This window comes from Solea solea, chromosome 13, assembly GCF_958295425.1.
Source record: "Solea solea chromosome 13, fSolSol10.1, whole genome shotgun sequence".
Lineage (NCBI taxonomy): Eukaryota > Metazoa > Chordata > Actinopteri > Pleuronectiformes > Soleidae > Solea > Solea solea.
Window position 1 is genome coordinate 25,710,263 of NC_081146.1, and position 22,875 is coordinate 25,733,137.

Below are 22,875 nucleotides of genomic sequence, written 5' to 3' on the forward strand. Positions count from 1 at the left end.
TGTTCTTCTCTACTTCATTTTCCTAATTTTTAGGAATTTTCGATATTGTGTCAGAGCTTTTCTGCGCGTTTTGCATCGAGGTGAGAAACGCTTTCAGGACAAAGACGTCTCAGGTAGCTACAGGGTTTTAAAATCATTACAGCGTTTGAGGAGGAGGAGGAGTTATGATGAACTATGGCTCCACTGTGTCATCAAGATAAAAACAGAACAGAGAACACACTCTCAGTCTATTTTCTAACATATATTGTGCGTAAAGAGGAGAATCTCTGTATTTTACAGGGACTTTCACAAACAACGTAGTCATCTAGTCAAACCTCTGGTGCACCTTCTGCCGGACGGGGGGGGTGTTGCGGCGTCACGGCTCAGGGTGTCAGACCCCCAAAGCACATGTACTTGACTTCCAGGTACTCGTCAATGCCGTACTTTGCGCCCTCACGGCCCAACCCGGACTGTTTGACGCCACCGAAGGTGGCCTCTGGGGTGGAGAGCAGGCCCTCGTTCACGCCCACCAGACCCACCTCCAGTGCTTCGGCCACCCGCCACATCTGAGCCGGGTCCTGGGAGTAGAAGTAACCTGAGGAGAGGTAAGGAGGAAAAAAAGGAAAGAAAAGCAGAAATCAAGAAACTGAAACCTTCAAGGGCCTTGAATTTATTTATTTTTTCAAATTTAAAAACTGACCCATGTCTACTTAAGGCAGTTTTCCAAAACTTCCAAGAGCCTTGAAACAATTTTTTTTTTCAAATTCACAAACTTCAATGACCCATGGTTATTTGGGACAGTTTTCAAAAACTTTCAAGGGCCTTGAATTTTTTTTCAAATTCACAAACTTTATTGACCCATGATTATTTGGGACAGTTTTCAAAAATGACCCATGTCGAATGTAAATCGAGAAACTGAACTAAAACTGGTGCTGGTTCCTTATTGGTCAGTACAAAAGTGGCCATTCAATATGGATCTAAGGCCAGGTTATGCTCGGAGCACCCCCTGCTGGACCATGCGGGAATGACTTCAGCCTTCAACCCATTTTTTTTCCTGAATATTTAGTTTATTTTCTTTTAAAAGGTTTCGAGTTTGAACACTTAGCCAAGTTCAAACACACCAAAATGTTCCAAGGAAGTATCAATAAAAGTATTAATGCCTAAACTGTTTTGTTATTGATAAAATCCTCTAACGAGATCATCCAGTGAGTGTCTCCTCTTCAGGATCACTGGGATTGATCCGTATCAGCCTCTAAAAACTGACCACATGACTTGTCACACGAGCTCTCACCTGCCAGTCCGACATTAGACGCGTTGGCGATGGACAGAGCCTCTTCCTCTGTGTTAAACCTGTGAAACACAAACAAGATGTTTTCATCTTCAGAAATATGACATGTGCTTTAAAAACAGATCTGAAAACAAATCACCACTATCAAAGTTTCCATTAAAAATAAATCATTTCCTAAGTCGTAAAAGATTATGATTGACCCATGTCTTTTTAGGGCAATTTTCAAAAACTTTCAAGGTCCTTGAAGTTTATTTATTTTTTTCAAATTCACAAACTTTCAATGACATATGTCTACGTAAAGGTGGTTTTAAAAAACTTTCAAGGGCCTTGATTATTTTTTTTTCCAAATTCACAAACTTTTAGAATTCCCAACGGGCCTGAAAATTACAACCCTTCAAGCCTTTTCCCATTGATCGAAGTGTGGTGTTTTCTTTGCAGCGGGAGACGGGCGCTGCTGCTGCTGCTGCTGCTGCTGCTGCTGTTGTTAACGCAGCACCCGTCTCCTGGCTCGCGTTATCTGGGTCCTCCAGTACCACAGTACAGTCCAGTACAAATGTCACAGCTTTGTGTTCTGCCCATAGCAGCACAAGATGCAGAGTGGGATATTTGTCCCCCTCCGGTTCACGAGGAGCATCATAAACGGGCTCCAAAAATGACACTAACTTGCGACCACACGCGAACAGAGATGATTCATAACAAACAACATGTCATTTACAACCTGCAAGAAATGTGTTTTATGAGTGGAAAAAAGGAAGCGCGAGGCCCGATCCGACCCGCCTCATTTGCACATTAATCGGCACGAACCCGGCTTGCCGGTTTGTCGGGCCAGCCCGACCCGTTGAGAACTCTACAAACTTTTAATGACCCATGTCTATTTAGGGCTATTTCCCTGTGGGAACCAGATTTTTATAAAAAAGTTGAGACCTGATGACAGGCAGCAGTGGACCGAACGTCTCCTCCTTGGTGCAGAGCATGTCTGTGGAGACATCGGTCAGCAGAGTCGGCTCCATGAACGATCCGTCCAGACGCTTCCCTCCCCTCAACACCTTCGCTCCCTGGGACACAGCGTCTGAGATCTGGTGGACCACCTGAGGGACAGAGAGTCTCACGATGAAACAGACCTCACGGACACAAAGAGCTTCAGTCACTGTGAGAAACCAATGTCTTTCTACCTTCTCTGCGGCTCTGGTGTTGATGAGCGGACCCTGGGTGGTGTTGGGGTCAGAGCCGTGACCCAGGCGCAGCTCGGCGTCCATCGCTCGGCCCAGTTTCTCAACGAAGAGGTCATAGATACCGGTCTGGACCAGAAAGCGGTTTGAACACACACACGTCTACAAGAACAAGGAAGAAGTGGAGTCAGAAAACAACACATACAGGTTTATACACTTTAGTGGGGACCACAGTCCACAGAAGAAGCAACCTTTTCACCATTATGGCATCAGTTTAGCGACAAACTGTAGCTTTAATATACATTTAAAGTTTTTAACAATAGTTTAAAACATGAGCATTTGGCAAATGAAAACATAAAAGACATTTTTTTAACGACATACTTATTTTTCTGCATTTACTGACACAGTAATGATGTCATACTTTGGTGAACTGATTACACTCAGGTGGTGTTTAGTTATGTAGTCATTTCTATCTTCATGTTTTCAAAAACTTTCAAGAACTCTCAACATTTTTTTCAAATTCAAAAACTTTCAAGGGCCATGAATTTTTCTTTTTTTCCAAATTGCTGTGGAACTTCAAGGCTGTATCCGTTACCTGTCCAGAGTTCCTGAACTTGGATCCCATGGCTCCGCCCACCGCCTTGTCGACATCGGCGCTGTCAAACACAATGAAAGGGGCGTGGCCACCCAGCTCCATGGACGCCTTCTTCACGGTGTCGGCGGCCATTTTTAACAGAATCTGCAAGGAAACAATTCACTTACTGTCACTTTGAATAAAATGTTTAATTTAATTTAATTTAATTTAATTTAATTTAATTTAATTTAATTTAATTTAATTTAATGAGACAGGACTCAGAGACTTTACCTTCCCAGTAGCCGTGGAGCCAGTGAAGGAGATCTTTGACACCAGGGGGTCGGTGCAGAGAACCTCACCCACCGACTGCATCTTTTCTCTGGAGCAAGGAACCACATTAAAAACCCCAGCTGGGATCCCGGCCTGCTCTGCCAACTACACACACACAAACAAACAAAATAATGTGAAATATTGAGATTTTCTCTTATATGTGAAAATTATGTTCATGTGAAATTAACTTGCTACAGAAGGAAATTAGGTTGAGACAATAATTGTAATTCTTTATGTGTTAAAAACTAAGTTTTCAGATTTTTCAGCTTCTTAAATGTGAATATTTTCTGGTTTCTTTGCTCCATCTAACAACAAAAAAAATCATTAAATCTGATTCATTTTGACAGACTTTAGATGAACATTTTCTGACATTTTCTGAACCAAACAACTAGTCAATTAATCGATTGTTAATTGATTGTGAAAATGATCCATTATCCATTAATCGGGACTTGACTGACCTCGGCCAGGGCGAGAGCCGACAGCGGCGTGTCCTCCGCAGGTTTGACCACCACCGTGCAGCCGGCGCCCAGAGCAGCTCCCACCTTCCTGGTGATCATGGCACTGGGAAAGTTCCACTGTGAAAAAACCCCAAACATTTACATTTATGGCAACAGTGACACAGATTTTGGATAAAAAGACGGCAAGAAAGACGGTTGTAATAGACCTTTACAGGCCTATAACTTTCAAAGATGACCCACATTATGTGGAAATTTGTATTTTATTCTTTTTAAGATTTCAAAACATCACCTGTAACCTTTAAAAGGGACAGAAGGGATTTTTTGTGCAGCTTTGTCAAACTCCATAGAGAAAACTAACGATTTAACATCACAGCAAACAGGAGTTGTCGATCCACTTCTGCCTCCATAAGCAGGTTCAAATGTGTCATCACACATGGCAGAAATAGACCCGCAAAACTTGAGTCCTTGTGGGCTAAAGACAGTGGTTTTCTCAATGGAATTTGGTGCGAGTGAGTGAGTGGTTAAGAAAGTCTTTAATCTCCTGCTGGAAAAGGCTCTGTAACAAGATGGTAAAGCAGGATTGTAGCTGCAAAAATTATAAGGCTGAAAAATTCATCTAAATTTGATCAAAATCGCAATATGACCTACTGTAATTTTACTCAAATCGCAGGAGGCGCAATATTTGTTACGGCCAAAATGTGTCAAAATATCTATTTAGATGAATTATTGTCTTGCCTCATACACATCATATTCTACAGAGTGAAGGGGACATCTTTGTTTCTCACAGATCTGCACAAATATCACACAAAATTAAAATTAAAATAATGATGTAATAATGACCATTGCCTCTGATATCGCAAATCACATTACAATCGCAATTCCTGTCAAAATATTCGCTATTAGATATTTATTCAAAATCATCATTCCTAAAAAACTATATTTGATCCAAATGATCGTCCACTCACTGGTGTGATGATGGAGCTGACGCCCACTGGCTGTTTGAGGAGGAGGATCTTTCTGTCTCTGGCAGGCGACGGGACGATGTCGCCGTAAACTCGACGAGCCTCCTCCGAAAACCACTCCAGGAACGAGGCGGCGTACGCGATCTCCCCGAGAGACTCACGCATGGGCTTGCCCTGTGAAACGTCCAAACAGAAGTTGTGTGAGTTACTGACACTGTTTGCATCTGTGCCGACAGGAAGCAACACACACTCAGGGAAAACATGACTGACACACGGGGGATTTTGGCCACATAAAACCTTCTAAAATCTATGTTTGCTTAAGTCTACAATAGCTTGAGAATTTATCTGTCAATTTATCTCAATGTTAGACACACTAAAAACGGTCACTCCCTCACACCAAAGTCCATAGAGATAATCAGTGATTTAACATCACAGCATAAAAGAAGTTGTTGATTAACCGCTGCCTCTATCACTAAGTTCAAATGTGTCATTTTATAACTTCTGCGTTTGAAATCCTTTATTCAGGTTTACGTCTGTGACACAAAGGGACCAAACAAGGGCGAGAGTATTACAGCAGCTCCTGTGACCCTGTGAGCGAAATACAATGATTTTCTCTACGGACTTTTAGCATTAATAAACATCTATTTTAATTGTAAAAAGGTCGTTTACTGATGAGATAAAGCAGTGATTTAGAGTCCCCTTTATCTATGCAACACTCACACACTCAAACGTGATCAGTTTGGCCAGGTCGTCTTTATGCAGAATCATGAGGTCGAACCACTTCCTCAGCAGGAGGCTCCGCTCCTACAGGGCAAAAAAAGAGAAGACATGTTTTTTCAGCTTTAAACTTCATTAATATGGAGCTGCTGGTCTACTGCTGCCTCATTTGTTCAAGTTCATTTCATTTAGTTAGATTCAAATGAAGGATTTCAAACCCAAAACGTCACAAAATAACACATTTGAAATAAGTGATGGAGGCAGCACGTTCAGGTAGTGACTATAACCTGGTTTAAATGGCATTAATCCAAATTTAATACAATTGATTATAAATAAATAAATAGACTAAAACAAAGACTGACGGGAAAAGCACCCAATATATCCCTTTAATACTTTTACAAACAAACATAGTTTGAAAGATAACTCCTCAATGACACTAGTCACACATTTCCAAAATAAAGTCTTTAGTTCAGAGTCCAGACTCTAAAAAAAAGACACCTGCGTTTCATCCATGACGAAATCACTTAGAGCAAATCCCCATTCAGTTTTCTCGTTTTAATGTCGCCACGAATGTTTTTGACAAGATTAAATACTCAATAAACTTAGACACCGTGTTTTTCGAACAATGTGTAGTACTTCTCCACTTCGGCGAACTCTGTTTACATCGCGAAACAAAATGTTCGTACTCTTTGGAGAAAACCCGAACTAATCCACGTTCATGTAACTTCATCTGCAAAACATGCGCCGAGGCAGCAGGTGATTGGAAAGTAAAGATAAAGTCGCAATTCTATCTAAAATTATCATATACATAGCATTTGGCCTCAGCCGGATATACGTTCAATTATATCCAAATAAGAATTACATTCGTTTTGGGGCTTTTTCTGGGTGGAAATCCAACATTTATGTTAAATTAGCCATTTTCCTACTGGAATTTAACAGCGACGGAGCTAGCTTCGTCTGTATCGCGAAACTAGCACGCCGAAGTGTTTTTCATCTAAACTGGGTGTTTTCTAAAATGTGTGTTTTCTTGTGAATACCATGTTAGACGTAAGAAAATCTGAATCGTGTCTCACATACTTACGTTGCTTTTCTGACCACACACGAAGTGTTTGTGTCGATTCGACTGTGTTATGAATGGAGTACGGTGTAACGTCCTACCTTAGCTGTGTACTGCTTCCAGGAGTAAAACGCCTTGTACGCAGCGTCCACCGCCTGCTTGGCCTCAGCCGCGCCACAGTCCGTCACCCGGGCGATCTCCTGGCCGGTGGCCGGGTCCACGACGGGGAACACCGAGGCAGCGGTGACCCAGCGGCCGTCTACGTAGCCCTGCGTACGGAGCAGAGGAGCGGTGACATCCAGGCTGTAGTTCCTGTGCATGGCGGCGGGCAGGCCGGGGAGGACGTGCCGGAGGAAGCAGCGAGTCCTCAGCACAGAGATGGCTGACATAATACGAGTGTTTGTTCGGTTCTTTCTGTACTGCGGCCAAGATGAGTGACACTCGTTTCTCCGTGGTGAAGCGATCTGACGCTGACTTTCAATGCCCTCCTTTCATAAAAAAAAAAAAAAGAAGAACGACCAAAGAATCAAGCTGATTTGTAAGGAAATCAGCATCCGGTTTTCAAAATAAAACCGTGAGCCCACTCTGTGAGTGCACGTTTGAAAGCACAATAATAATAATGACACAAAATAAACATGTGAGATTCAGAGACCTTCTAACTGGATTTTGAGCTAATATATGAAGGCATAAACAGACTTAAACTGTACAGAGAATTTTTCCATAACTTCTGAAGAAGACTAGCAGGGCTGTGTTCAAGACTACTAACATACTTGAAATCAGATATTTGAGAACTTTCAAATTAGAAGTCCAACGTTGACATTTGTTATAAAGAAATTCCCAACTTTGATTCGCAATTAAAAGGTTTCTCCATAAGTTCTGAACAAGACTAGCAGGGTTGTCACAGTAGTCAAGGACATCTGACTAGTAACATACTTAAAATTAATTTGAAATTTCTCAAAAACTGTCAGTTAAAGTGTGTTTACGTCTTCATACCTTAGCTCAAAATATAGTGGGTTCACTATTTTTATTTTGAAAACCGGATGCTGATTTCCGTACAAATTAGCTTGATTGTTTGGTCCTATGCATTTTTACCGTAAAGTCCACTGTAAGGAGGGCATTTAAACGTCTCATTTGGTTTCAGCTGGTTCGTTAACCACGTGACACTGCACAAACACAATAGTAAAGCTTTTCACTGCCTTAAAGTGAAAGTAGGTGTGTCTGTGCTTCTATAATAAATACACGCGGGTAGTAAGAACTCATCGGGACACGCTTCGTTTCGAAACCCCAACGTTAAATTCAAGGTTGGGGCGTGTCGTGAGAGGGAAGGCGTGTCGTAAGCGCGACAGGCTGCAGCCAGACGCTTCTCGAACGGCAGGACTTCCGTTTGTGGGCGTGATTAGTCCCGCCCTGTTGCCTACGGCTCCCTGTCAACATATTTCCTCAGTGTCCTCTCCTCTCCTCCCGTTTGTCTCTCGTTTGTCTCTCGCCTGTCTCTCGCTTGTCTCGCGTTCAGCTGACTCTACTGCTCCACTTTCTGTCTCTCACTTCACACGGGAAACGACGCAGGAATCCGGAGTCTCAATGGCGGTAAGAATCCAACGACGGCCGTCCCGGGACAGACTAGTCCTGGTCCGGGTCCTGGTTGTGTCCCCCCCGGCAGCAGCAGCAGCAGGGCGGGAGTCGATGGAAATTAAACCATAGATATGTTAAAGTCTGGAAGTTTAAATGTTTTTACACCTTAACTCCAGTACTGAACTAACAAGTGTTTTCACTTCCTACTGAAACAGGAGCTGCTGTGTTTTTGTTCTACTGTGACTTGGGAGTGAGGCGATATTATCGGTGTGTGCATCGCTCCCTGGTTTTCAAACACCGGGTCGGGACCCACTGATGGGTCGTGTGGTCTCTCATTTCATTCAGGAACAATGCTTTTTATGTTATGAAATAATTTTAATGGATATGATGTGATTAGAGTTGGTGTAATAATGTCATGTCAGGGACAGACGAAACGACGTATATATATATATATATATATATATATATATATATATATAAATATATATAAATATATGTATATATATTATATGTATACATTTATATATGTAATAACAGCTGAATTGACTTCTGTCAGAGTAGTTGTAAAAACATTAATAATATCTTAGTGGTATAATAGTGTTATTTATAATAGTGATAGACAGAAAGACAGATAGATAGATAGATAGATAGATAAATGCTAGTTAGTACTGATGGTCTGTCCAACATGACCAAATAATCAAAATCATGAGCGTGCTAGTTTCTGCAATAAACCACCTCTCGGAGCAGAATGAGGCTCCACCTTCATCTTTTCAAGTTTGTAATTCATTGACACGCGGTGGTTGATACCAGCCACGCGGTGGGCCAGTGATGCTAGCTTTATGCTAGCATTTCAATGGGTTTCTGCAGCCACTGTGTACATTCTGCAGTGCGGCGCTGACTGATTGCGTCAGCCGCTCGTTGTCAGAACGTCATAGCTTAGCTACGAGATTGCGTAAATTGATCTGGTGCAACCACAGTAAGCAAACTGCTAGCTTTCCTCAGGCTATGGCAGTTGTTTAGCACCGACTAAATCCTGAACGTACGCTGGTGCAGCCACGCCCAGGTCATGAAGTTTTATGTAAATGAGGATTTCAAACTGAATTCTAGATTGTAAAGGGAACCAGATGAAGTAACGTGGAAACTAGTTTTTCAGCATCTTGTCGGAACAGAATGTTTGTAATTGCAGGTTTGGTTCCTGCGTACGGGACAATGCAGTTCATTCACTTTATGAACCAGTTTCAGGTCATGAGTTTGGGTTCTAGATGACGGTCGTTAGGGTCACCTGTGGCCCCTCCCCCCACTCTAAACCTTTGTCTCTTCTTCGTCTCTGCAGCAAGATCCTCTCTACGGATATTTCACAGCTGTGGCAGGACAGGTAAATGATTAAAGGAACATTTCTCCCAATAAATCAGCACACACATATCAGGAACTTTATCATCTGTGTGTGTGTGTGTGTGTGTGTTTTCCCTGTGACAGGACGGACAGATCTCAGCAGACGAGCTGCAGCGCTGTCTCACACAGTCCGGCATCGCTGGCTCATATCAGCGTAAGAACTTCAGGCTTCTTCCTCTATATAATATATAATATGAACATCATTTATATAGATATTGACTCTTGTGAGATTCACAGACTTTACTAAGACATTTAACTAACGTAAGATTAAGTGAGAAAAATAAGAATAAAGATTATATACTATCAAAGATTTACCTCTGTGTCAAATATACACAATCTGAATTTAGAAGTAGTAGTTAGGTGTTTTAGTAGTTAGTTGTTGTTTTAGTAGTTAGTTGTTGTTTTAGTAGTTAGTTGTTTTCGTAGTTAGTTGTTTTAGTAGTTAGTGGTTGTTTTCGTAGTCAGTTGTTTTAGTAGTTAGTTGTAGTTTTAGTAGTTAGTAATAGTTTTTGTAGTTAGTGGTTGTTTTAGTAGTTAGTGGTTGTTTTTGTAGTTAGTAGTTGTTTTCATAGTTAGTAATAGTTTTCGTAGTTAGTAGTTGTTTTTGTAGTTAGTGGTTGTTTTCATAGTGTTGCGACTTTCCAGCCCTTTAACGTCGCTTGAGAGGAGATAGGTCCTGTATGTTTGTATGATGCGCTGCCGGGTAAGCAAGTTTCAGGATGTTTAATGATAAACATAACAGCTACTACAGCGGCTATTTGGAAATACACACGCAGGTAAGATGTAGTACGTGCACTGTTTGCGTATGTGTATCATAACTGAACAAAAAGCGGTCAACAAAAATGACGGCTACCTGACTCTCCTCTCTCCTCCCAGTGCAGGTGATTCAGCCCCTAATTATAACCTACGACTGCCATCTACGGTGCCCACGTGACCCAAACCCCACATATCACCGTGGCAACCGTACCAAGCAAATCAAAGCCCAAATTATCCCCCGCAAGCAATGTGTGGCTCCTACACATAGTTAGTAATAGTTTTCGTAGTTAGTGGTTGTTTTCGTAGTTAGTAATAGATTTCGTAGTTAGTAGTTGTTTTTGTCAGCTCCTCTCAGTGTCAGCTCCTCTCAGCTGTTTTTCTGCTTCTCACTTGACTTTTAGTAAAGTTGTGTTCATTCACACGACGGCTGCAAAGAGGAAGTGTTGTTTTTTTATCTCCTGATGGTTGAAACTGACAGAAAATGTGGGGAAATTACAAAGTTTGGTTACAAACGTGTGCACAATTACAAGCTGGAAATAATATCAGTATCACATGACCTGAAAAAACCCAAAAGATTCCTTCTTTCTGGAAAAATAAACTAATATTAAGAAGAATGTCAAACGTGGTCATAATAATATGTTAGTAAATGTTTTAGAAGTCAAATTCACGCTCACAGATGGTGACCAGATTTAAATAAACATTTCTTACACGACAGAATGTGCTTATTATGAGAACAACTTTCTTAAGTTTTGTCCACTTGTGTCTCATTTTTGTCCAGAACGTGAGGTCTGAAGTTTGCTCATCTCATTGGCAGATTCTATTTCTTAAAACAGGAAAATTGTAATTAATTTTAAGTTTAAACAACTTAAAAGCTACTGTATTACACATGTTGTGCAGCGTTTCACCATGAGTTATGACATCTGACAGTTTTAATCATGTGTCTTGTGTGTGTGTGTGTTTAACAGCGTTCAGCCTGGATACCTGTCGACTGATGATCACCATGCTGGATGTATCCTTCACCCAGATGGTTACATGTAAAGGGATAGTTCAGGGTTGTTGTTTTTTTATGATGGTTGAACAACATGGCTACCAGGAAACGCAATCACTCACCCAATCAAATCTGTCACGTGGAGTCAATTATTACAGAAGATTTTAACATCACAGCACACAGGAGTTGTTGATCCACTGCTGCCTCCATCACTATGTTCAAAAGTCGGATTTTGTCACTTCAGCATTTGGAGTCCTTTGTTCAGAGTGACTTCAGTGGCCACTCGAGGCAGTAGTAGATCAGCAGCTCCTGTGTCCCCGCCGGCTAAAATCACCGATTTTCTCTATGAGGTTTGGTGTGGGAGAGTGAGTGGTTTACAAACTTCAGTGTATAGTATAATCATTACATCATGTGTGGTGTTGTGGACCCTTGACTGACTGTGTGGTGTCTCAGAGGGACATGTCCGGCTCCATGGGCTTTCAGGAGTTCAAGGAGCTGTGGCAGGCTCTGAACGGCTGGAAGAACACGTTTGCGTCCTACGACCGCGACCGCAGTGGAACCGTGGAGGCCCAGGAGCTGCAGCAAGCCCTCGTTACCATGGGTACAGGAAAAGCAAAGCACCGGCACCCACCTTACCACACACACACAGTAGATAAGTTAATTATTAGCATTCGTTGTGCGTCGCCGCCACCGTGTGCCAAAGTTTAGCATTTGCAAATTAGTCTTCGTTAAATTCATCACGGCGTGGTTCAATCATGACTCTGGTCTGTGGTCATGAGCTCACTGATTTAGGATTAACATGTTGATATGTCTTATAAATAATCTGTGCTTATTATGAGTCTGTCTTGAGTTCCACAACAACTGTGCATTTAATGTGAAGACGAGTGGGAGAAAAAGAAAAAAAAAAAAAAATCAAAGAAATGTTTCCGCCCGGTTTCGAACCGGGGACCTTTCGCGTGTGAGGCGAACGTGATAACCACTACACTACGGAAACTGGTGATCATACAATTGCGATGTTTACCTTTTAGTACATGTATTACATATCATGTGTTCTGAATATGTATAAAATCACACATTATAATCTACTGTTTTTGAGCTTTTAAACCAGGAAAAATCAAATCACAGATACTTTATCATGATGTGACGACGATATCCGAAATCTAAGAGCAGAGTTTGTCTCATTTCTATGGAGGACGAAACCTGACTTATGTATAAATAAATACAGAAATAAATGTAGAAATAAATACAGACTGCTCACTAAATCTGTAGAAGAGGAGTGCGGGGAAAAAAAAAACCATGTGTTTCCGCCCGGTCTCGAACCGGGGACCTTTCGCGTGTTAGGCGAACGTGATAACCACTACACTACGGAAACTGGTGACGTCGAAAGGATGCAGTTATGCTCTTGTTACACATATTACAACATATCACAGGATTAATTCGGTGGTTTTAATTAGATCGTTTGAGCGTCTCTCTAATTCTGTTATTTATTACTGAGGGAGTTAAAAATCGGATTACGTCAGTGGGTTTAATCAGACTATTTTGTAAACGTAATCATATTAAATTATTATTATTATTTTTTTTTACTATAAATAATCAGATTATTTCAGTACAAAAATAATCCACAATTTTAAATCCCACATCAACTGTTCACTTAATCTGGAGAGAAGGAGTGCGGAGAAAATGAGAAACAAATCATGTGTTTCCGCCCGGTCTCGAACCGGGGACCTTTCGCGTGTTAGGCGAACGTGATAACCACTACACTACGGAAACTTGCGGTCCATATTCTGTTTTGTTCAGGTGAACCAAATAACATATTATGTGTTATAATGTGCTATTATATGCTTATTCTAGTTATAAACACGTAATAACACGTAATCAGAGTAAAGGAGAGTGACAATACAACGTGAATACACTGTAAAATTAAATATAATCTACTGTTTATGATCTTATTACCTTTTCATTTCAGATAGAACCTGCTGCTTTATTTCTTTACATGAAAGAGATTTATGTGTGACATAGATTTCACTATGGTCAAATTCTATGTATATTATACATATATATATAATGTATTAGTAATATTTACTGTACTTCACTCATTTATGATGATTATCTACGCAAAATCCTATTATAGATATATTTCTTGGATTTACTTCAGGATTCTTTGTGATTAATGTGTGTGTGTATTTGTGTGCAGGTTATAATCTGAGTCCTAACGCTTTGAACGGCATCATTAGACGCTACAGCGTCAGCGGGAGAATCCCCTTTGATGAGTTTATTGGCTGCAGTGTTCGACTCCGCTGTATGACCGGTGAGTGAGCGCTCAGTGCTCTCTGTGTGTTTACACAGGGCCTTGAAATCCTGGAAAGTTTTTGAATTTGCAAAAAAAATCAAGGCCCTTGAAAGTTTTTGATAAGTAGACATGAGTCATTGAAGTTGTTTGAATTTTAAAGTTTAGTTGATGAGTAAATGTCTCCCACCACCAATGAGACCTTCAGTGTCTTCACGGGTCCTTGAAATCTTTGAAAGTGTATACATGTGGGAAAAAAATTATTCCAAGGCCGTTGAAAGTTTTTGAAAAGTGTATAGATTTGAAAAAATAAAATTTCAAGGACATTGAAGTTTTTTTTAAATCTCCCTAAATTGACATAGGTCATTGAAAGTGCTTGAATTTTGTACAAGAAAGAAGTTGAGATGAAATTTGAAAAAAAAATCAAGGTCCTTAAAAGTTTTTGAGAATACATGAATACCTGCGTATACATGAGTCATTGAAAGTGAACAAAACACCAGTGAGCGCTGACTGTGCTGTGAGCGCCCCCTGCTGCTGTCAATCGCAAACTAAAGACAAATAAACTTTTTCTCCTTTTTTTCCAGATCAATTCCAAAGGAGAGACACCAGCCGCAGTGGCCACGCCTCCTTTCAGTATGATGATGTAAGTCGTTTTTTATTTACTTTGATCTTTTGTTTAAAATGAGTTGTCTTAGTATTATGGGAATACAGTGGTAAAATGATGGGAATGAAGTGGTAATATTATGGGAATAAAGTCCATGCTGCGACGTCTGGAAAACACTGCCAGCTGTTTTACTTTTGAACTATTAAAATGAATGGAAGCACTTTGCTGCACTTTACACTGCATCTGTCTCTCTCTGCAGTTCATCCAGGTCACGATGAGCGTGTGAACGAGTGAAACAACGGGACCAGATTATTTCTACATCTGTGTTTGTAAACGTCTCAGACACCATTCCATTTTTTTTTTAATGTTATGTACCAAGAGCAACCACAAGAGGGTGCGTGTGCTCCTGTGTTCTGCAGTAAGTAGTCGCCCTCATTCATTTATGACCTTTAACCTCGACAGTAACCATGTGATGTATGAAGTGCTGGCCAGGATGTGAACACATGAAGTGAATAAACAGACGTGTAAACAGTGTCTTTTATCTTTTTATCATAAAATATAAAATACATTTGATGCTTCACTTATAAACTGAGGCGTGTAAACCACTCACTCTCCCACACCAAACCCCATTGAGAAAATCAGTGATTTAACATCACAGCACACAGGAGTTGTTGATCCACTGTTGCCTCCATCACTAAGTTCAAATGTCTTATTTTTGTCTTTTCAGCTTTTAAAATATTTAATTTAGACATACTTTAGTGACACAAAGTGACCACACGAGGCAGCATTAGACCAGCAGCTCCTGTGTCCCTGTGAGCTAAAATCACTGATTTTCTCTATGGGGTTTGGTGTGGGAGAGTGAGTGGTTTACAAACTTGAGTTTGTTTTTTTTAAATGTGAGTGTTACAGATTTTCATGCTTTCATCTGAGAACATGAATCAAACCGACAAAGATTCAAACTTCAGGAAAAAGAAACTACAGCTTCATTCAGGATCAGTTTCAATCAAATAAAAAGAAGAAAAAGATTCTCCTCCTCTGCTGGTGTGTGTGTGTGTGCATGTGTGTGTGTGTTTTCAGATTATGGCTGATTTTAGGAACTGAAAAGAGAAAAATAGAGAAAAGAATTAGTATCACACTGAACCTTTAATGTGCAGCAACAGAGAGCTTATATTTCATCATTAACTTGGACTCGTTTCATAGAAAAAACAGAGCTAAACGTGAAGGACATGAAGGACATGAAGGACAGGACAGACAGGACGGACAGGGACAAACCCTGAACCTCATTTATCAACTTCACATTTGTTTCCCATCATGAGTTTAGAGATAAAGCAGATAATAGATAATAAGCATCAGTGACATGTAAACATGGGCGTGCTGTGGTTTTCTCTGTGACAGAGCTGCTGCTCGAGTTAAGGTCAAGAAGTTAAGATGAAAAGTTAAGGTAAAGAAGCTAAGATGAAGAAGTTAAGGCAAAGAAGTTAAGGTCAAAAAGTTAAGGTAAATAGGTTCAGATGAAGAAGTTAAGGTAAAGAAGTTAAGTTAAATAAGTTAAGGTGAAGAAGTTAAGGTGAAGAAGCTAAGATGAATAAGTTAAGGTAAAGAAGTTAAGGTGAAGAAGTTATGGTAAAGATGTGTCAGTATTTTTACTTAAAGTTAAGGTAAACAGATAAAAACATGAACTCACCTGTTTAAGGGAAAAGCTGCTCACCTCACAGTCACATGGTAAACTGAGCAGACGAGCGGTGAAACGTTCTGGACACAAGTTTGTGTTTAATGTCAAAAAAGGTTCTGGACTGTCATTCACAAAATGGCCGTCATGTTTGAAGATTTTTGACCACAAAATATAAGTTTGTAACTCACTCACTCTCCCACACCAAACCCCAGAGAGAAAATCACTGACACACACACACACACACAGGAGTTGTTGATCCACTGCTGCCTTCATCGTTGAGTTCAAACGTCTTATTTTGTCAATTCTGTGTTGACAAAATAAATAAATCCTTTATTCAGATTTACTTCAGTGACACAAAGTGACCACACGGGGCAGAAGTAGACCAGCAGCTCCTGTGTTCCCGTGAGCTAAAATCACTGATTTTCTCTATGGGCTTTGGTGTGGGAGAGTGAGTGGTTTACAAACGTCAGTTCCCTGTTGGAAAAGTATGTCTAAAGTCTGACAATTTAGTTTGACAGCGTCAGTTTTCAGATGAAAGAAGCAGCAAACAAATAACGTGACATTGTTTCTGTTCACGAAGAACGACGTATTGAAGCTTTTATCAGGCGAGTCTTTTGTGACGTGACATAAATCAGCCTCGACTGTGTCTCGTACAGTGATTCATTAGAAAACTCAGGACACAACACCGAATCAGACAGATTTCATTTTCTGGCACATCATCGTCGTCGTGTCTTTTGCTGTGTTCACACCGTCGCTCCGAGTTTCACGTTAACTTCGAGGAACGCTCCACGTCGTGTGCGGCTCAGCGTGACGATGGTTTCTTCTCTGCAGACGTTTCTACAACATATAAAGCGTCTAAATAACATGTTTCCCCGAGCAGAGTCTGGCCCGCCGGCGACCATCGCGTTGCCACGACAGCGCCATCTTTCACAAAAGTTGAAAACACTTAAGTCGAGCGTCGGACGCAGTTTTGCGTATCTGTGCATGGACTTTGTACGTAAACCTGTGGCCTCGGTGTGAACACAGCATAAACCTGCTGATATTTCCACTTTTAAAACACATCTTAAAACCCATTTTACTCTTTGGCTTTCAACCCAGTATGAGACATTGGTTTTTATCTTTTTATAGTTTTATTGTATGACTTTTTCATTTGTGTTTTATTAATACTTTCTACAGTATTTTATTGTACGTTTTATTTCTTGTTGTCATTTCTTATATTTTATTTATCTTATTTATCTCTGTTGTACAGCATTTTGTTTCAGCTGTTGTTGTTTTTTAAAGTGCTTTATAAATAAAGTTGGATTGGATTGGATATTTACCTTTGAGGATGTGGAGTTTGGTCACGGCGGCCGTGTACTCGTCGTAGTTGATGCCATCTTGAGAACCGTGCTGTTGCCACAGAGTTGTGAAGGTGTCGTCGTCGACGGCGAAGCCTGCGTGACAACAGAAATCAAAGAGGACACGTCAGCTCGCTCACCAGCCTCCTCCAGGGTTATTTCGCAGTGATGACTGAGTATTTACCGCGGTCGGACAGAGCCTTTTTCATTTGTCTTTGAGTGACAGACGGTGGATTCCTCCTCTCGTAGCTCTCCACGTATTCCCTCCTGAGAGTGGCCATGTAATGCTCCAGTTTGAAGAACTCCACCGCGTCCAGGTCTCGTGTCACATCTGTCTGAATGTGCTGTTAAAGAACTGAGATCAATTTCCCCCAGACTTCTATTCATTCTATCCCATTGGTTTGGAGTCGCCCCCTGGTGGTCATCTGCACTCACTTTTGACACAAAAAATTTCTGGTTTGACTTTCCACCATTTTCTGTTCACACCTGTCTGACAAGTGAACCTGACCGGTCACGTGATCTACATTTTCAGCTGTGTTCCATTTACATCGGAAGTTGGAACTGGGAGTGACATCACGTCACAGGGCGTAAACGTGGACGAGCCATTGTTAGCAGTCGATAAAGTGTACGACTGATTCACTGTGAGATAAATATGTCACTTTTCCATCAAAAAATCTAACTCCACCCAGTTTAGTTTCAGTCTTGTTGTTTTCCATGACTTCATAGCTCCTCCTCAAAGTGGGTGGAGTCATCACCGCACAGCTGCCTGAAAACACAGAAACTTGTGACTTTTAAAGCAGTTGTGTTGGGTGAAACTGAATCATTAGAATCAGTGGATTAAAATTTCAAAGGAATCATAAGCAGATTTTGGAACTTTAAGAAGATTTTGGAATTATAAGTAGATTTTGGAATTATAAGTAGAATTTGGATTTCTAAGTAGATTTTGGAATTATAAGTAGAATTTGGATTTCTAAGTAGATTTTGGAATTATAAGTAGAATTTGGATTTCTAAGTAGATTTTGGAACTTTAAGTAGAATTTGGAATTATAAGTAGATTTTGGAATTAGGTGAGGTTGCTCCGACCTTCCAAATTAGGAAATTGCAACTTCCAACTCTGACTGGAATGCACCATTAATGAGGAGGCAGATCACTGCTGATATGAAGCTCAAACACATTTTTGTTACATGAAAACATGAGTGCGGTGTGCATGTAGACAAAGTTGCTTAGAGGATACGTCCATGAGCGTCAGCAGAAGGCGAGCGGTTCTCAGACTCAGGGCTGTAAAGGGGTAGAAAAACGCGAGTGAGCGTCAGAATATTTCACTCACAAGAAACGTGTTGAAATCAGCACTAAATACAAACAGACATTTGCCACGAACAGAAAATCCTCCAGCGTTCAGTTTAGCGAGGACACCTTCAGCGTTCAGCATCTGTGGGAAAAACCCACAAAAAACAGCGTTAAACGTGAGTTATCATCTGTTTTCTGTTTGAAGGAAAGAAGAACAAAAGGCTGATTTCTAATTTGAAACAAAATGACCACTGAAAATAAACATGTTCTGCTTCTTCTTATAGGAAGAAGAAAATGGTCTCGTAAGAAAGAAGAAGAACAAAATGGCTGCTGTGAAAGAACAAAAGTCAGACATTTTGTTTTGATGGTAGAATAAATAAAGAATACCAAACAATTATCAAAACAGAGAGTTACTGTAGCAACATGTGTGATTAATCAGCAACAAAAGAAAACTCATAGTTTAATGATTTAGGCAATTATAAAACACTTTAGTGAGGAGTTGACATAAGGAAATAGAACTCAAATACCTCAGTCCTGCGTTCTTCCTGTTGGAGAAGAGAAAAAGTAGTAGGAAAAAACAAGTCAGATGAAGACCCTTTTAATTTGCACCAAATTTAACTATCATTTAAATATAACTTACCGATGCACACATTTCTTCTGGGAATGAGTTACACTGCAGCTCTGGTGGCCAGGAAATGCCAAAAGCTTTCATCCGATCTTCGCAGCCCTGTTTGGCTCTCTCACAGAAAGACCTGCAGGGCCGCTGCACTTCCCCAGCCACACACTCGGGGGCGTACACCCTGCACAGCAAGAGGCGGATGTCCTCCGAGCACATGGTCTGCACCAAGGAGTTGAAAAAGGACATCCTCGCCATGGCTTCTCCTTGATTTGCGTGTCCCAGGAGATTCTGGGTGGTGGTCTGGTTGTAAGACAAACCCTGACACAGGGGGATGGTGATGGGCTCGCACATGTCCCCGCTGGTGCCCACTCCATACTGCAACAACACACACACGCAACATACTGTACTGACACCTTTGGCGAAAGACGGTCATTACACAAAGGTCGGGCACAGACGTGAAATATGAGCAGGAGATTAGTCTCTCTGTGAAAACATGGCAGCCAGAGAGGACTGATGTTAGCCGCTTAACAAAGGGTTAACATCCATTTCCCTTTCACTCAGTTAAAGCTTTAGTCTGTAATTTGTTCCTAAAACACTTCTTATAATACCTAGCTCCTCACTGTGTCTTCAAACTCTCATTGAAAAGTCTCATGAGACTTGCTTTCCTCATGAGCACGTTGCACCTAACTTATCATGCTACAGCTGCCTTATAGCAACTAGCTGCTAGTAGCAGTAGCGTGTTGACAACCAGCAGCTTGTCTCTTAAATTCTGAGCAACTAGCAGCTAACTTATTAATTTCTCAGTGACTAACTTGTTTAGTTTAAGTCTAAAATAATTAAGGCTAATATAATATAATAGTCGAGGAGCTTATGTTAGCAAAGCTGCTCACCATCGTTTGCATAGAAACCTCATCACTCAAAACAGGATATAGGCTACAAGGCTGGGGCAGAAACATGGCGGCAGCCCAAGATCAAGGTGGCGGCCCAAGATCAAGGCGGTCCCTTTTATAATGGAACACTCATGTTGCGTTCCATCCACAGTGGAAGTCGGAACTGTCAGTTTTGGCACTTCTGTGTCGACCGAATTTCAGTTGAGAAGTCGTCAAAAACCATGGACGCAAACATATCTTGGGCTAGCCATTGTTAGCAATACCAAGCAATAACAACACTTGTGATTTTCTTGTGTCTCTCCTTGTGCAGACTCACCTGTTGACATGATTCTGTGGTAAAAGCTTCACACCTGAAAGCTTCAGGCCACACGAAACCGAACCTGCTCATCAGCAACTCGCAGCCGGACCGAGCCTGCTCACAGAGCGTTCTGCAAGGTGGGCGGGCTTTTCCTGCCACACATGGCGGAGTGTAGAGGGAGCAGAGGAAGGGCTTTAGGTGAGGGGAGCACTCCACTTTCACTAGAGGACTGAACTGGTTTATCTCCAGGTTGGCCTCCTCCTGGGATTTGTGGCCCAGAAGGTTGGGCAGCACGGTCTCAGTGTAGGGCAGGTCTTTGCAGAGAGGGACGGTGATCGTCTGACATGTCAAGGATGGTTGGGCAACAAGATCGTCCTGGAGATAACAGAAGCACACTCAGTTTAACCCTCTTATGAGCATCATAATATTCAGGCCGCCTGGATTTATTTTGATTTTGTGTCTGTCAGAAATGTTCAGTGAGTTCTTCTGCCCCCTTTGTCCAAGATAACTTTCACTTTCCATACTCTGGCAATCATTCAACTGTTTAGGAATTATGCTACTGTTGCAGCTAGGTTAGTAGCTAGAAGGCAACTAGTGACTAGATTGGGAGAAACTAGCAGCTAGCATCTTAGTTTTTCCACCAACTCATTTCTTAATGACTAGGAGCTAACCTCTTAATGTCTTAGCAAGCCTATTAGCTTCTCAGTATCAATGTTAGGTATGACACAAGTGGGTCCCTCCGTGATAATCTGAGTTCAGGACTGACAGAGTCAATATTTTATTAATCTGTGCATGAAACTCAACTGTTTTCCAACAGTCACCGCCAACCGCAGCTTCAAATTTCAAATTTGGGGATTTGGATCGAGAGCCTCAGCTCTCAGGAAAAGCAAAAGCTGGATTTGTGTCTTCAGTAATCGTCTCTCTGTCCTCCTGCAGACTCACCTGTTGACATGATTCTGTGGTAAAAGCGTCACACCTGAAAGACTCAGGCCACGCAAAGCCAAACCTGCTCATCAGCGACCCGCAGTCGGACCGGGCCTTCTCACAGAGTGTTCTACATGGCTGAAGAGCCTTTCCTGCCACACACTGCGGAGTGAAGAGGGAGCAGAGGAAAGGCTTCAGGTGAGGGGAGCACTCCACTTTCACTAGAGGATAGTACGGATGAATGTCCAGGTTGGCCTCCTCCTGGGATTTGTGACCCAGAAGGTTGGGCAGCACGGTCTCAGTGTAGAGCAGGTCTTTGCAGAGAGGGATGGTGATCGCCTGACATGTTGCTGTTGGAGGAGTCGGAGTAATTCTGGTTTCTTTACCCTGTTAAGAAAAAAAACAAAACAGAAATGGAGATCATTCAATCATTGTCTACCACTTTATCCTCCACATGAGGATCGCAGGGCCACTGGAGCCAACCCTGGCTGACATAGCATGAAAGGCAGGGTCACACCATGGACAGGTCATCAGTCCATCACAGGGCAAACAACCATTCACCCTCACATTGGGGTGCTGTACCAATCTCAGCTGACATAGGGTGAAAGGCGGAGCTACACCCTGGACAGATCACTAGTCCATAGTTTTTTAATTTTATAGATATCGCAAACGAGCTAGGACTTTCGGTAATGAGAAGTATGCATGACGAATCCTGTCAATGACGACGTGATGTACAGAACTCATATTTCCATGGGTTAGGGTTAGATTCACTGCTTCCCGGTCTGCAGTTTAGGGTAAACTTAAGGGAAATTTAACTTTCCATGACCGTCAAGTTTTTACATTTATTAAAAACAATTATTTTATCTTGATCTCTGTGGATTTAAAGTGACAGTGAAATCTCATGGTGTGAAACCAGCACTGGTACACTTCATTTTTACAGGAGCTTTTCCTGCCAACATGGCGGAGTAAACAAACCAGGTCACATGATGCCCGGAACTCTACATTTGGATTATTTCAATAGTTACCTGTGCGCAGTTAGACACTGGTAGTGCTTCACAGCGGAGCTTTGTTGGCCAGGACAGCCGCTTTGCTCTGATCGCAGACTCGCAGTCCGTCTTGACTTTCTCACAGAGAGATCGACAAGGCTTCGTCCGGCTGTCGTCGTCTGAGCTGCATTCAGGCATGGCAACGCGACACATTAATGTCGCCACCTCCGTGGAACAGGCCGTCTCCACAATCTGCCCGATCTGCTGCAGGCTGTAACCTGAAATGCCACTGGGATAAGAGGTTGAGGTGTAGCCCACACCTTGACAGAAGCTTGCTGTTACAGGCTTGCAATTTGACCTATCATCTCTGATGCTGTGAGCCGGGCGGGGAGACAGCAGCAACCCCAGAGAGACCAGGATGAAATTCCACATGGCGTTCGATTCCCTCCAGAGCAGCACTGCACTGCACTGCTCAACAAAGCCAGTGGACTCTGACACCAGTGCGTCTCTTTTCTACTCTGTGGAGGTGGAGTACGAGTCCACAAATGGAGTTTCTCACACAAGCCACTGATTTAGGATCACAGCAACAGTCACACAACAGCAGGAGACTTGACAGAAAACCAGAGCCAAACTGGTCTCAGAGCTGCAGGGTTTCAGCTCCAGCTCCACATCTGCTTGTGATTATGTGTTTCCTGCATAACCTTGGGGGGCGAGAGTTTGTTGCATAAA

General features: G+C 41.7%; 3 protein-coding genes and 3 non-coding genes across 6 annotated transcripts; 1 reads left to right on the top strand and 5 right to left on the bottom strand.

Annotated features, from left to right (window-relative positions):
- Window positions 1–226: 226 nt before the first annotated feature.
- On the bottom strand, window positions 227–7,037 carry aldh5a1 (aldehyde dehydrogenase 5 family, member A1 (succinate-semialdehyde dehydrogenase)). Its single transcript, XM_058647481.1, has 10 exons — window positions 6,636–7,037; window positions 5,481–5,564; window positions 4,764–4,934; window positions 3,799–3,915; window positions 3,302–3,445; window positions 3,032–3,175; window positions 2,440–2,598; window positions 2,192–2,355; window positions 1,271–1,329; window positions 227–574 (listed from the first exon to the last, which is right to left on the bottom strand). Exons 1-10 carry the CDS (start codon window positions 6,921–6,923, stop codon window positions 363–365), a joined length of 1,542 nt encoding a protein of 513 aa, XP_058503464.1. The 5' UTR covers window positions 6,924–7,037; the 3' UTR covers window positions 227–362.
- An 870-nt stretch (window positions 7,038–7,907) lies between these two features.
- On the top strand, window positions 7,908–14,667 carry sri (sorcin). The gene is made up of 8 exons (XM_058648284.1): window positions 7,908–8,121; window positions 9,440–9,481; window positions 9,583–9,652; window positions 11,220–11,263; window positions 11,696–11,843; window positions 13,437–13,550; window positions 14,114–14,172; window positions 14,393–14,667. The coding sequence occupies exons 1-8, from the start codon at window positions 8,116–8,118 to the stop codon at window positions 14,417–14,419; spliced, it is 510 nt and encodes a 169-aa protein (XP_058504267.1). The 5' UTR covers window positions 7,908–8,115; the 3' UTR covers window positions 14,420–14,667.
- Window positions 12,164–12,236, bottom strand: trnav-cac (transfer RNA valine (anticodon CAC)). The gene has a single exon. It is a non-coding gene; the product is annotated as a tRNA-Val (tRNA).
- Window positions 12,542–12,614, bottom strand: trnav-aac (transfer RNA valine (anticodon AAC)). The gene has a single exon. It is a non-coding gene; the product is annotated as a tRNA-Val (tRNA).
- trnav-aac (transfer RNA valine (anticodon AAC)) lies at window positions 12,940–13,012 on the bottom strand. Its single transcript has one exon. It is a non-coding gene; the product is annotated as a tRNA-Val (tRNA).
- A 126-nt stretch (window positions 14,668–14,793) lies between the features above and the next one.
- Window positions 14,794–22,756, bottom strand: LOC131471632 (uncharacterized). The gene is made up of 11 exons (XM_058648283.1): window positions 22,186–22,756; window positions 21,179–21,547; window positions 20,255–20,611; window positions 19,070–19,423; window positions 18,957–18,974; window positions 18,508–18,571; window positions 18,377–18,420; window positions 17,327–17,477; window positions 17,125–17,238; window positions 15,818–15,885; window positions 14,794–15,230 (listed from the first exon to the last, which is right to left on the bottom strand). The coding sequence occupies exons 1-11, from the start codon at window positions 22,576–22,578 to the stop codon at window positions 15,207–15,209; spliced, it is 1,956 nt and encodes a 651-aa protein (XP_058504266.1). The 5' UTR covers window positions 22,579–22,756; the 3' UTR covers window positions 14,794–15,206.
- Window positions 22,757–22,875: the final 119 nt, after the last annotated feature.

What these genes read in the sequence shown, in the direction of transcription:
- aldh5a1 (XM_058647481.1), bottom strand. Translation starts at nt 6,923, where the DNA reads ATGTCAGCCATCTCTGTGCTGAGGACTCGCTGCTTCCTCCGGCACGTC. An exon ending in AACTGATCACGTTTGAGTGT is followed by an intron (nt 4,935 to 5,480) that starts GTGAGTGTTGCA and finishes GACGTTTCACAG; the next exon opens with GGCAAGCCCATGCGTGAGTC. An exon ending in CCACTGCTGCCTGTCATCAG is followed by an intron (nt 1,330 to 2,191) that starts GTCTCAACTTTT and finishes TGTGTTTCACAG; the next exon opens with GTTTAACACAGAGGAAGAGG.
- LOC131471632 (XM_058648283.1), bottom strand. Translation starts at nt 22,578, where the DNA reads ATGTGGAATTTCATCCTGGTCTCTCTGGGGTTGCTGCTGTCTCCCCGC. An exon ending in ATTTTCTGTTCGTGGCAAAT is followed by an intron (nt 18,421 to 18,507) that starts GTCTGTTTGTAT and finishes ACCCCTTTACAG; the next exon opens with CCCTGAGTCTGAGAACCGCT. An exon ending in GCAGCTTTTCCCTTAAACAG is followed by an intron (nt 15,231 to 15,817) that starts GTGAGTTCATGT and finishes TTCTCTTTTCAG; the next exon opens with TTCCTAAAATCAGCCATAAT.
- sri (XM_058648284.1), top strand. An exon ending in TCACAGCTGTGGCAGGACAG is followed by an intron (nt 9,482 to 9,582) that starts GTAAATGATTAA and finishes TCCCTGTGACAG; the next exon opens with GACGGACAGATCTCAGCAGA. An exon ending in TGATGATCACCATGCTGGAT is followed by an intron (nt 11,264 to 11,695) that starts GTATCCTTCACC and finishes GTGGTGTCTCAG; the next exon opens with AGGGACATGTCCGGCTCCAT.